The sequence below is a fragment of the Cyprinodon variegatus genome, unplaced genomic scaffold (assembly GCF_000732505.1).
Source record: "Cyprinodon variegatus isolate N-32 unplaced genomic scaffold, C_variegatus-1.0 Scaffold210, whole genome shotgun sequence".
NCBI classification, from domain to species: domain Eukaryota; kingdom Metazoa; phylum Chordata; class Actinopteri; order Cyprinodontiformes; family Cyprinodontidae; genus Cyprinodon; species Cyprinodon variegatus.
Genome location: NW_015150663.1, coordinates 112,089 through 124,346, shown reverse-complemented (window position 1 = coordinate 124,346; position 12,258 = coordinate 112,089). Strand labels below are relative to the sequence as shown.

The 12,258-nt window shown below is 39.1% G+C and overlaps 1 protein-coding gene across 4 annotated transcripts in view; it reads right to left on the bottom strand.

The window, feature by feature from the left end:
- Window positions 1–3,072: 3,072 nt before the first annotated feature.
- frmpd1 (FERM and PDZ domain containing 1) overlaps window positions 3,073–12,258 on the bottom strand; it is a 35,654-nt gene continuing 26,468 nt past the window's right edge. For 3 of the 4 annotated variants that reach the window (XM_015380262.1, XM_015380264.1, XM_015380263.1), the window contains 4 exons: window positions 10,978–11,160; window positions 10,451–10,652; window positions 7,724–8,698; window positions 3,073–7,527 (listed from right to left, as the gene is read on the bottom strand). In XM_015380262.1, the coding sequence (XP_015235748.1) occupies window positions 5,003–7,527; window positions 7,724–8,698; window positions 10,451–10,652; window positions 10,978–11,160 (3,885 nt within the window). In that variant the 3' untranslated portion in view covers window positions 3,073–5,002. The remainder of the gene's footprint in view (window positions 7,528–7,723; window positions 8,699–10,450; window positions 10,653–10,977; window positions 11,161–12,258) is intronic. The other variant, XM_015380265.1, reaches the window with a different exon arrangement.

Genomic DNA, 12,258 nt, shown 5'->3' with positions numbered 1-12,258 from the left:
TTTTAGGATAAATGGTTGGAGGGTCACATTTTCTGAAAACAATAGAATGTATACAGAAGCTAAACCTGTTTTAATGTTACAACCAACAACCTTTGATTAAGTACCAGCAGAATTGTGAAATGAAAGTGAAACAATGGATTATTTATATATATATTTTTTAAGCTTTCTAGTTTTAGTGGCCTTGATTGAAGTATTCAGTCAGGAAATGGTGTAGAGGGAGAGGATGCATCATGTGAAGGCCTTTAGGTCAAGATTGGAACCAGTAATGGCTGCTATGAGGACAAAGGCCACCATAAACGGGTCTGACGCTCTAACCCCGCACCACTGCTGCTTCCTTTTTAATTTTGCTAAAAACTTATGTAAGAATTTGTAGTTAGCCTTTCTGGATCAGTCCTCATTGGATCACCTTACTCTGTGATTCTAGCTATAAGTTGCATAGGATTTCTTTCTAACAGTTTTAAACATCTAACAGCTTTTTTTTTCTTCAGATTGTTAAATAGATCCTGCTTTCAGATTGGATGGAAAGTCTCTGAACCTGCAGGGGGGTTAACAATTCAATATTTTATGCTGTGTCTGAAAATATATAAAACAACATAAATATATGATTTTTTGGTTTTTGAAGCAGTAAAATAGACTTCACTATTTTAACACATTAATATGCTTTGATTTAAACCAGGGGTCAAATGAGGGGCCGCAAAGCTGTTCTAAAAATAGCCCAAATCCCTGGTGAGCTGCATTTAGAATAAAATCTTTCTCCATTGGGCCTCATTTTTAGTATTTTTCTATGTGGATTAGAAACTGAAAATAGATGAAAAGTCCAAAAAATATATGTTTATAACGCAGTTTTGAAAGCAGTATTGGTGTTAATGTAATCAACACAGGTGCAATAAAGGGAAAACAATGACTCCTTTAAAAAGGTGGAGATCACAGATGTTCTTCCACCCCTCCTCTTTTCTTTTTTTTTTATTGGTCTGATTTTTGATCATAATGCATTTTCCCAACAAGTGTCACCACTCGTAACACAAAGCGATAACTGAACCCACCCGGTGATCCACCTACAGCTGGATGGCACATCAATACCTCAGGTTTGTTTTGTCTCCCAGCACAGAAGGCAGTTCAGGGAGGACGGAGGTACACATTCTGTTTTACTGACCTCAATGCTCCGCTGACCTAAATCCAGTCACGTTTAGGTCCATCCAACAGCACCAGGAGCTGAGTGATGCCCTGCTCATGACCCGGGATGAGATGCCCCTGAACACCATCATCTTAAAAGGAGCATTGGAATGGCCTGCAGAATCAGATTTTTTTTTAGCTTATTTAGTTCTCTGACTTCTTATGTTGGTTGATATTTGTCCTCAAATGATCTAGATTTTTTTTGTTCCTTAGACGTTACCTATTCCATATCCGAATCAAAATCAATAATCCATTTTTTTAAAAATTATTTTCTTAAATCTTTTTCTGCAGTGTGTTTCTTAGCATTGAGCATAATGTGCCATTTTAACCATTGCCATTTAAGTGGTATACTGTTTCAGGTGAGTTTTCTGTCATGCGCTTGGGTGGTTTGGTCTATGCATCTACTGTCAAATTGAAAATGTGACCTCTTGCGTCTTTGTTTTTACCTTCGGTTTGCCAACCCTCTGCAAAAGGCTAGACCTTTTGCACAAAAAACAGCATTAGCATCAGTTTCTTTGCTTCTTGTCTGACTAATATTCCTTTGTTTGTCCTGTCAGTTTGGGTTTGCAGTTTTTGCCAAACTCCTCTCATCTTCACATGACGGTTTTAAACAGTGTTCTGTAAGAAATTCAATGTCTGAAAATTGTAACTTCAGCTAGATTAATGTTTTTCTCCAACTTTATCCGTGACTCGTCTTCCTATTTCTTCAGAGTTTGTTCTCTGAAGATGTATGTAGACTTTGTTAGTCACACATTTGTGACTAACCTCGTAAGTATTTGTGACCAAGTCTCGTAAAAAAAAATCTTGTTGACAGGGTATAAGAGTTAATTTAGCTAAATGCATAAGCACCCCACATTTTTCTGATTTTTTAAGTCTTTTTATTTAAAAAAAACTTTTTTTCTTCTTTCCATCTCACATTTACTCACGTCATTGTTCATAAAATAAAACCCTAAAAACAAACACCTAAGGTTTTGGTTGTAATGTGAGAAAGATCAAGGGTTTATGAATACTTTTACAAGGCATTGTGATGAGATAGTTATGTAACCTTGACAAAGAATGGTTCTTGTGTATTTGTGACTTTCATGCCAAGCCTTTCAATCCACCCAGTTTCATTGTAGAATATGTCACTCGTCTAACCTGTCCTTTGCCTGACATGCACTCTGATCCCTGCTCTCGAAACACTTAACATCCCTGGGCGCTGTATAACAATGTCATGTTGAAAACGTAAATTAGACTTGCCACTCATTTGTAAAATGCTTTCTAAAATATTCTGACTATAATGACTGTTTGTTATTTTTAATCACCGAAGAGATGCCAGCAAGACTACATTGATGAATGTTCCTCTTTAGATTACTGCAACAAGGAGCCTGACAACAAAATAAAAGTCAAGATTTATGTGGGGACTTTGGCCTTAGAAGAGTTTAGCTTCTTTAGTTACAAAGTCTATCAGCTCTTGGTTTTTCTTGGTGATTTAAATCTGACAAGATCACACTACACTACAAAATAAGTCTTTCAATAATGTAGATTAAATATTTACTTGGATTTCAAATAAAAAGAGATGACAAAGAGATCAGGGATAAAGGAAGACGCTTGAGTTCACAGATGAACGCTGCCTTAGCAGACGGGAAGCGAGTTAAGACCGAGAAAGAAAGCTTACAGTAATCCTCATTAACTGCATTACAGGTTTAGACATGTCAAAAGGACACAGTAATACTGTAAGCTCTCACTCAAAGGCTTTTTGTTTTCATTTTAAACTGCAGCAATTTGGCTTTTAGTTTTTAATTTGCAATGCAATCAATAATATTTTAGGTCTATGAACAGGACCTATTATTTCAACAGGGTTACCTGAAGTCACTTATTGATCTATTACACACATCCAGCAGACACAGACACCCAGTAAACAAAGACAGTTAAGGTCAGTGTGTCATTTATTCCCAAAGAGTACACATTTTGTTACATTGGCTATGTTGGATGCAAATATGGAAATGGGATCTCCTGGGTAGAAACATGTTTTATAGGAACTTTTGTGCATGAAGACAGAAGAGTGTAACAGACTCTCATTGTTCTGTGAGCCTGTCTGATGAACAAAAGAAGGCAAAAACACTTGGAACATCACAGAATGGTTTGTTAGTGCAGTCATGGGTAAAGCTACCTGAAGACAATAGCTGAAAGTCTCAAATAGTAGATTTACCTTCATACCCTTCACAAAGTTTTCCCTTGTCATTTTGGAAAAAAGAAATACCTCTCCTCACCAGCCACCTATACACAGTTAAACAGCCTTAATTCGTCTAATCCCCTTATCATATTTACAGGAGCAGCTACTGACTGATTAGTCTTAAGTACCTTCCTGTTTTCAAAAGTGGCTCGAGTAAATCCTTCATGGTGGATGGCTCATCCAGGACTTGGCAGCGTGTCTTATAAATGGCGAGCTGATTAGCGAACGCTACATCAAATGATAGAGCAATGTAATAATTTTAGCGGCGATTCACAGAGATCATTACAGACAGGAGTCTTTACATTGACGGTTGCAAATATCATGCAGCTTTGCATATTGTTGCAAGTCGTAATGCAGGCAGTTTCCACAAAGCAAGATGAAAATCCAACATTTTAAACAAAGAAAATGCACATTATATTCACAGAAATATAATGCATCTGTTGTTTGTTTTAATGCTCACATTGAAAACGATAAAATCAGCATACAATAGTGTGCATGGGCTAAGGAGTTTATGTTTGCATAGGCATAAACTAAGGTAGGACACAGATGTATTTCTTCATTTCTCACCACTGTCAGTAAATCCTTCAGTTTGTTATTGATAAAGTGTTTTAGAAAGAGGAATCCAAAGCAGGAACAGTTCTGGCTCAGTGGTTTTAAGACTTTGGATCTTTGCTACATCTGGACAGAGTTTAACAGTCACCCTTGTGCCAACTACATAAATAAGGTCCACTGTTTCACTGCCTAAGCCCCCATCCCCACATATCCAGAAAACATATAAATGTAGACATCTGGATGAAAACAATAACAATGTTATAATACTGCATACAGGTGGGAAAAGGGAATAATACCAAGAAACTACACAGAATAATCTGGACAGGGAAAAGGACAAAATAAAAACATTTCATAAAAGGTTATGTCTCACAAAAAGGTGCAATCTGTAACAGTCAAAAGTGCTCTCCCTGCTGTATAATGGTAGAGTTTGGTACCACATTTATTTGAGACTGGAAGGTTTATAAATCAAACCCTTAAAAAAGGTGTAAACCTTGCACATACAAAAAAAATAACGGTTAATTACTATAGTTCAAAACTGTAACAAAGTATATTCTCTGTGTTGTAAGTAAATGTACTAGTCAATAAACTTAGATAGACAATTTACAGATTACACCTTGTAGAGCGAAGATTGTTTTTAGAAGCAGCAAAGGATAACATAATACTGTCTCAGAGACGGAGAAAATAAAATTAAAAAATCCAGTGACATCCATTTGTTTAGGTTTTACTCACCAGAGATCTGCACATGACAAATAGTGGTGCAACCATTGTAAAAAATAAATACATAAATACGTACATGGATATTTAGCACATACATACAGGTGTTGTATCATAAAATAAGAGAATAAAGTAATTATAAAATTCATATCTACAAATGCATAGTCCACATGTGTTACAAAGAGAGGCAGACATCTCTCCTCTAGGATTATGTGAGGTGTCAGTATGTGTATTGTGTTGTGTGCATGGCACTTGTACAAAAATACTAGAGTAACAAACCAATTTGTTCTGTGCAGTTTCCTCGTCTCAGTTCTGAAGTCCATTGTTTTATGAGTCTTAATGTTTGGGTCAAAAATTGAGAGGTACACGGCCAGGTGTGTCCGTGGTTTCCAGTGTGCGTGACCGGAAAAGTTGTGTGAGCGCGAATACGGATGAGATGAGCAGAGTGCAGCGTTTGGCTAGCAGCCTTACGCCATCTTCCTCCCCTTGACTCTGTCCAGACCCCACATTTCTACCACCATTAACACCGCCAGTCCCAGCTGTTTCAACCGCCCCGACAAACTCTCTATACAGACCAACTATCTCCTTCAACTTCTCCATAGGCTGCTGGCCATCATCGTCCTCATCTTTGTCAACTAGTCTTGCTTTATTGCAGACCTCACAACCAGGACAGGGGTTTGTTTTCAGGCAGGCAGCTGACAGCTGAACCAGGGCGCTGAAACTAGTAGTTAAAGAACGCAGAGCCTCATCCGGAGCCCAACCAACACGTGTCGCTCGCTGGCATCCAGATGCTAGTCGACGAGCCTCTGCCTGGAGAAGACTTTTTTCAGGCTCTGTCATGATGACAGGACTTACCCCTGTGCAACTTTTACCTGAAGCCATATTGTCTTGTGTTCCATTGTGATTTAGGTCTGTGGTCTCCAATTTTGAGTGTTGCTGAGGCTGGTCAAGCCCGTCCCTGTCTAATACTAGAAGAAGTTGATCTATGTCTTCACGCAGAGAGGCAAAACCACCCCTTAGCCCCCCATAGTTCTTGTTAGAAAGGGAACGCAGACGACCACTGAGTGAAACTGTAGGGGAAACTGGACACGAAACGAGTGGACTCAGTTCAGAGGATGCAGTGGAGAAGGTAGACAGTGGTCGAGGGTTGTCCTTCAAAAGTGAGAGAATGTTGGGTTTTGGAGCAGGTGTGGTTGGAGAAGATGCTTGAGCAGGTTTGGGGCGTATACGGCGAGAGAATTCATAAACAGTAAGTTCCTCATCAAAGCTCACCCCTTCCTCAGTGTCTCCACTAAAACAGTTGGCATAAACGGTGTGACAACCACAAGACTCCCGATGTTGCTGTGGAGGAGTAGTGTCTGCTCCAGAGGAGGTTGGGGAGTCGCCTCCAATCTGCATGCTTGTTACACCACCCAGCCCCACAGCTGAGTGAGTTCGTGACTGTGGCTGCTCTGAAGAAACACAGCCACTATGTGGACTTATATCTCTGAAACTCAGATTTGGGTGTGAGCCATTTGTTCCACTTGCCTTTTTCATATGTGAACTTACCTCTGGAGCCTGTCTGATGGTTGCGATGACAACCTCTGCTCCATCATCTAAGATGCTTCCTTTACTTCCTGATTTTGATGCAACTGTATCCGTGTCCTTGACAGGGGTTTTATTTAAGTCTGATAGGCCACTTGCAACAGACAAACCAGAGCCAAAACCAGAGGTGTCTCCATTGATAGAACTTGTTGAGGGATAGTCCAAATTTCCAAGAATCTCTTGGGAACGAGTCATGTACCAGGGCAAAGACTGGATCCTTCCTCTCAGAGCAGAAGCTGGTAGTCTTCCTCCCAAACTAGAAGAGCTAGTTCTCAGATCGGATCCTGAACCAGATCGACCAGGCTCTTTGCTTTCAAGGCCCCCAACACCTTTACAATCCACAGAGGAGGGTGAGGTGGTAATTGTGAGTGGTGCATCTGCATTTTTAGGTGATAGGCTCTCATGGCTCAGAGAAACCCTCCTAGGCCCTGACTGGATGCTGCCATTGCGACTACTCCAAGGGTGGATTCCATTTGGTGTACTGACTGTATCCTTAAAAATCCCTTTATTTGGATCAGTAGGAGAGACAGGGGAGCTAGCAGGTAGCGATAAAGGATGAAAACTGCTAGAACATGTAGGTTTGGGGGGAACTGGAGGGGGAACAGCAAGCTTTGTCCCTGAATTAGAGCGTTGGACAGAATGGGAGCTGGGTGGACCTTTCGTTAAAATGTTAGGTCCATTGACGTTCTCATCAACCTTTTCTGTTTCTTTTTTATCTTCAATAATTTTATTGTCATTAGGAATACCCTGTAACCCATTCTCACACACAAGATTTTTGTTTTTCTGTAAGATTTCCTTTTTAATAGTGTTTTCCTCATTTTGTGGCGTTGTGTTGGTTACAGGCTGTTTGTAACATCTCACTGCTGTAATAATTGAAGAGGAGACAGGCAATCCACCCAATGTGACAGACTTGAACTCCATTGTATCTGGCTCCATTTCCAAAAGTTCAGAAGACAAACGTCCAGAAGCATCCCCATTGCACTGGGCATATGATCGTCCATGTTGGGGTGACTTGGGAGGAATCATCTGAGGTTTGGGAGGTAGTTGGGGTTTAGGTGCCAGTGGTGGTTTCACTTTAGCTTCAGATTTCTGAGACGGCTTTGAGGGACTGGATGGATGTTGAAAAAGTTGATTTGTAGAGTCTTTTAGCAACTCAGATTCCTTTTTTATTTTAGGGGATCGAGGTTTATTAGCAAGGGGGGATGGTGGTTCTTTTCTTGAGACAGATTGAAGACTATTCCAGGTTCCACTCAAGCGATTAGCATTTTTCCGATCAGCCAGTTCAGCATCTTTAAAAGACAGAGAAAAGAAAGATCAAAAAAGAGCTAAAGCGTGACAATATTTCATAGACATTGAGTTTTCAATCACTTTTAATCAAATAATTCTAAGTTTGTTCATAATATGATTATTTAAAATATATGGTGCCAACATGGTCAGTAGACTTTTTCAAAGAATGTGATATGCAATTGTCTTACTCAAACTAACCTGACAGATCTGGAACTGGTGGAGTAAATCTCTCCTGTGCGTCAAAAAACTCATCTTCTGATTCTGAGACATTGTCCTTTAACAAAAGAGCTGGTTTTGGGTTGGGTGAGGGAGTAAGAAAAAGGCCGTCCTCATCTTTAGACAAGCGATGCTCGGCTTGTGCAGATTTATTACCAGGAATAGAACTCGTTCTTAATGGAACTTTGGGGGGAATCTTTTTCTTTCTTTTAATGGGCAATCTTTCAAAAGGTGTGCTGTCAATCATTCTCAGATCCCTTGAACTAGGAATCTTAGAAATGCGTCTGAGTTGATGGATGCCCAGGTCTCCCTCTTCCTCCTCCTCCTCTTCCTCATCATCATCTTCACTTGTAGCGCCTGCTGGACTTGGCAAGAAATCATCCTTGGAGAGTTCAGCAAAGCAGAGGAAAGAGTTATCATTGCCACGGTAGTTCAGATTTGTGGGTCGAAGGGGCCCTTGACGCTTTGGATCAAGTAGGTAGGGGTGGTGGACGCTCAAGTTTGAAGGATCTTCGCATGGGCTTGACCCGCGAAGAGCGTCTAAGCGAGAAGGGGCTTTGGCTGCAGCACTGCTTTCCTCCAGGGCAGTGCTCAAGGAGCTGCTGGACAAGCTTGAGAAGCTACTAGTGACCCTTAGGTCAGTGTGGTACCAGCTGGTCTCCAGGTTCATTTCTTCATCAACAACATTAAATTTACGAAGACCACTTCCTGTTGCACCTTCTTCCTCTTCGCTTTCATTTTCCTTGCCTTCTGTTGTAACTATTATTTTTACTTCCTGTTTGCCTTCATGTTCTTCCCTCTCTTTTCTTTCTTCATCTTTCCTCTTTTCCTCCTCCTCTCTTCTCCTTTCTTCCCAGTCTGTGCTTGTGTGATCTGAGCCTTTGTAACTCTGGGAATCCATAGGGTCATCGTCATCTGTTGAGTCATCTGAATCACTGCAGCAGCGAGACACATAACCTAACACAAACAAAAAATAAGCAAAGCATAACTTTTTTTTTAATGCACAATAGAAAATAAATCATGATTAATTATAATAGAGTATTATATGAATAAATTTTATACATATTCATACAGGCTAGTTATATACCCTTCTGAAACCCTGAAGGAATGCTAAAATATTTTCCAAAATATTCAATATGTCTTATAATTCATCACAATTTATTCCAAATAATTTAATATTTAAGATCACAGTAATCAGCCCCAATCTCTTTATTAATATGGCTCTCAAAGTGTACACACCCCTTTTTAATTGCCAACTTTTTTGTGATGTAAAAATATGACTATGTGGATATGTTTTATTAGTATGTATACACGTGTTACAGGGAATAATTTGGAAAAAAATAATGGTCATAGCTTCAGATTTTTCATGAAAATGATTACATAAAAAAAAAAAAAAACGATTAATCCACAGAACAACTAGATGGGTGCAGAAAAAAAGTATTAATTTCACTGACAAAAAAATAATATATAAATATATAAATATCATTGTTCTATTATTTATTTTTTGTTTTCCAAATTTTTCATAATATATATAGGCCTAAATGTTTCAGTTTGTTTAAGATCCCAAAGACAATGACAATGTGGAAGGATTCGGCACCAATACAAATAGTATAATATCAGATATAATATCATAAGCAAAAAAAGAAACATCAGTCAAGCTTTTGAGCGATGGTATCAACTTAAGGAAGCAAAGGGACTCAGAAGGTTGCTACATTTTTCTGGACAGCTAAGTTACTTTTTTCTAAAATTGGAGCTAGAAACCGGCAATACATAACAAGAGCAGGCGAGCATGAGTCTGCCATTTAACGGCTAGGAGGAGATAAACCTAAAGTAATCACCGTTTAAATGTGCGTTAATATGATTAGGTAAGGTTTTATCACTTCAAACTAATGCTTTCCTGAAAGACTATCTGAGTCATTTAGACCAAGAAGAAGCTTTCTTGTCATTGTACAGGACACAATTAAATGAAATAAACCTAATTCTTGTAGTTTAAACATTTAGTCTTCTTGGGTTCTCACCTGCCCTGTGACAAACTGGTGACATTTCCAGGATGACCCCCCCGCACTTAGACTGCCACAGTTAGGCGAGATAGGCCGACCCTGACGGAATAAGATGGATGGATGGGTTCCCACCCTCCATAAATAGTGTTTCCACATCTAATTTTTTTATTTTTGATAAAACCATAGCATGCCATTCATAATAGGGCCCTATCGTACAGAAGTGTAATTTGGGACGAAATTGTAGTTCACCAGGCTTATTTATAAAACATGCAACAACAAAAACACCTAATCAATGATTTAAGACTATTTAGGAAACCAGTGACGTCACAGAAACTGAAGATATCTCTAATTGTATTAGAAAGACCAGGTGAAAGCTGGAGGAATTTCCAGCTGAGACAACTAAGGATCAATAGAAATTTAATTTTTCATCATCACTGATAATTTAACATGATTCATTTTTTACATCTCAAAAAACAGGACATTTTAAACTGTGTGTCCACACTTTTGAGGGCCACTTTAAATTCTTGGATATAAACAGTTTATATACGTTTTATAAAATCACAGTCCTTAGAATAGTGCTCTCTTTAGGAGCGAAAAATAACTCAGTGGGTCTCAGGAGGCTACACTAAACATAAATCCGATGTAGAAAATATTTTAAAAGGCCAAAACCAGAAAGTGATATTTTTAAGTGAAACAGTTTTTTGCTCACTTGATAGGGATTCATAGCACACGCCCTCTATTACGGCGAACCTCCCACACACACCTTCTTCAGCAGGAATCCGGTGCACCCTGACTTTCGGGCGCCCCAGACGGAAGACATTAACACTTGGATCCACCAGGAGTTTGCAGTAGCCTCCCAGCAAACACCCTAAGTCTTTGGCTGCCACAGAATCCATCAGTAAGGCAAATGGCTGAGAGAGGGGAGGGCATTGGAGAACATTAGGTAAAGCATGGTGATTAAAGCCGGAGGGTAAGAAGACAAAGACGAAGGAATGGGAGAAAGAAGAAGACACTGTCACCTTTGTGTCAGAAAATCATTAAGTACACTAACTCCCAAAGGCTATATAGTGCTGAACTTGAAGTGAAATGCTTGACCTATATTTATTCTAGTATGAAATTTGGCACAGAAATAGTACAGTAAGTGCATTTGCATGTTTTTTTTTTTTTACATCAGTGCCAACATGATTATGAATAATACAGAATCTGCACCAATGCCTCCACTGGTATCTTTCATACCTTCATATCATGCAGTGAAATGCGCAGCAGGCTGACTTTTTCCGACTCGGATAGCAGTTCCACTCGGCTGATGCTGCTGAACTCAACCAAGGTGGATATCATGTTGAGCTTGTGGTTAATGACTTGACTCAATCCATATTTGGCTCCTACCAGCAGGCTGACCAGCACTTCCCTGTCCTGAAGCTGACCATCAATCAAGGTAAGCAAATACAGACAAAAAATTATATTACAGCGAGGAAACATTAGGGCCACCTGTTGAATTGATCGTTAGCAATAATCATAATTGGGCCAACTCAACTTGGGCCACATTTATTTATACATCAACAGGGATGAAGACAACTTGCTGAAGTACAAATGCACATTAGACTTAGTAATATAATTGGTCTGATAGGCAGGGAAGTATGAATGAAACAGAAACAGCCTATTTACAGGGAATTTCGAGTAAAAATATTATTTGAAAATATCAAACAAATGGCAGTTTGACAAAAACATATGCTGAGGTCTTAACTATCTCTCTTTTTTCACTTTTTTCTCTTGCTGAATAGTCTCTTTCCTTTTCTATTGTTAGAAAACCACACCAGTACTTTCTGGCAAGTGAGTCAAAACCCACATTCTAAAGTGGACCAGAGATTGTTTGTTTTGTTTGCACTATAATTTGGATAAGCTTTTACACCACCTCATCCAACAGTGTTTTCTTAAGACTGTTAAGAAAACAACTCTTGTATTTTTAAAGTTAGTAAACAACTCTGGCATTAAATTGTCCAAACAGACTGAAAACAAAACTTTTTCGGATCCCATATGTCTCATTTTTAGTCGAGACACTCAGATGGTTGGGCCAAAAGTATGATGGTCTTGCCAAACTTGAACATTTTCTTGGCACACTTTGGAACCCTAAGTATAAGCTGTTTGAATGTCACAGTGTATCTAAGTATTATTAGCGACCATGTCAAACTACATGACCGCAGTTTACCCAGCTTTCAAAGACTACTTCAACTAAGTTAGTGCACCATATCAAACTTTAAAATGCATTCACTATACGTAATGCAGAGGTCTTCAACAGGGGGTCCGCGACCCCTAGGGGGTCCGTGGAGGTACTGCATGGGGGGTCGCGAAAGTTTTGGTTTATTAGGCTTTTTTTTATATTCCCCCTGCAATTTTTTTTCACTAATTGAAATGTTTTTGAATACACATTAACATGAATTCAACACTGCAGCAAACAGATAAATAGAGGCAGAAGATGTCTTTTAGTCATCATTGCAGATCTGTGTTTCTGAGTAAAAA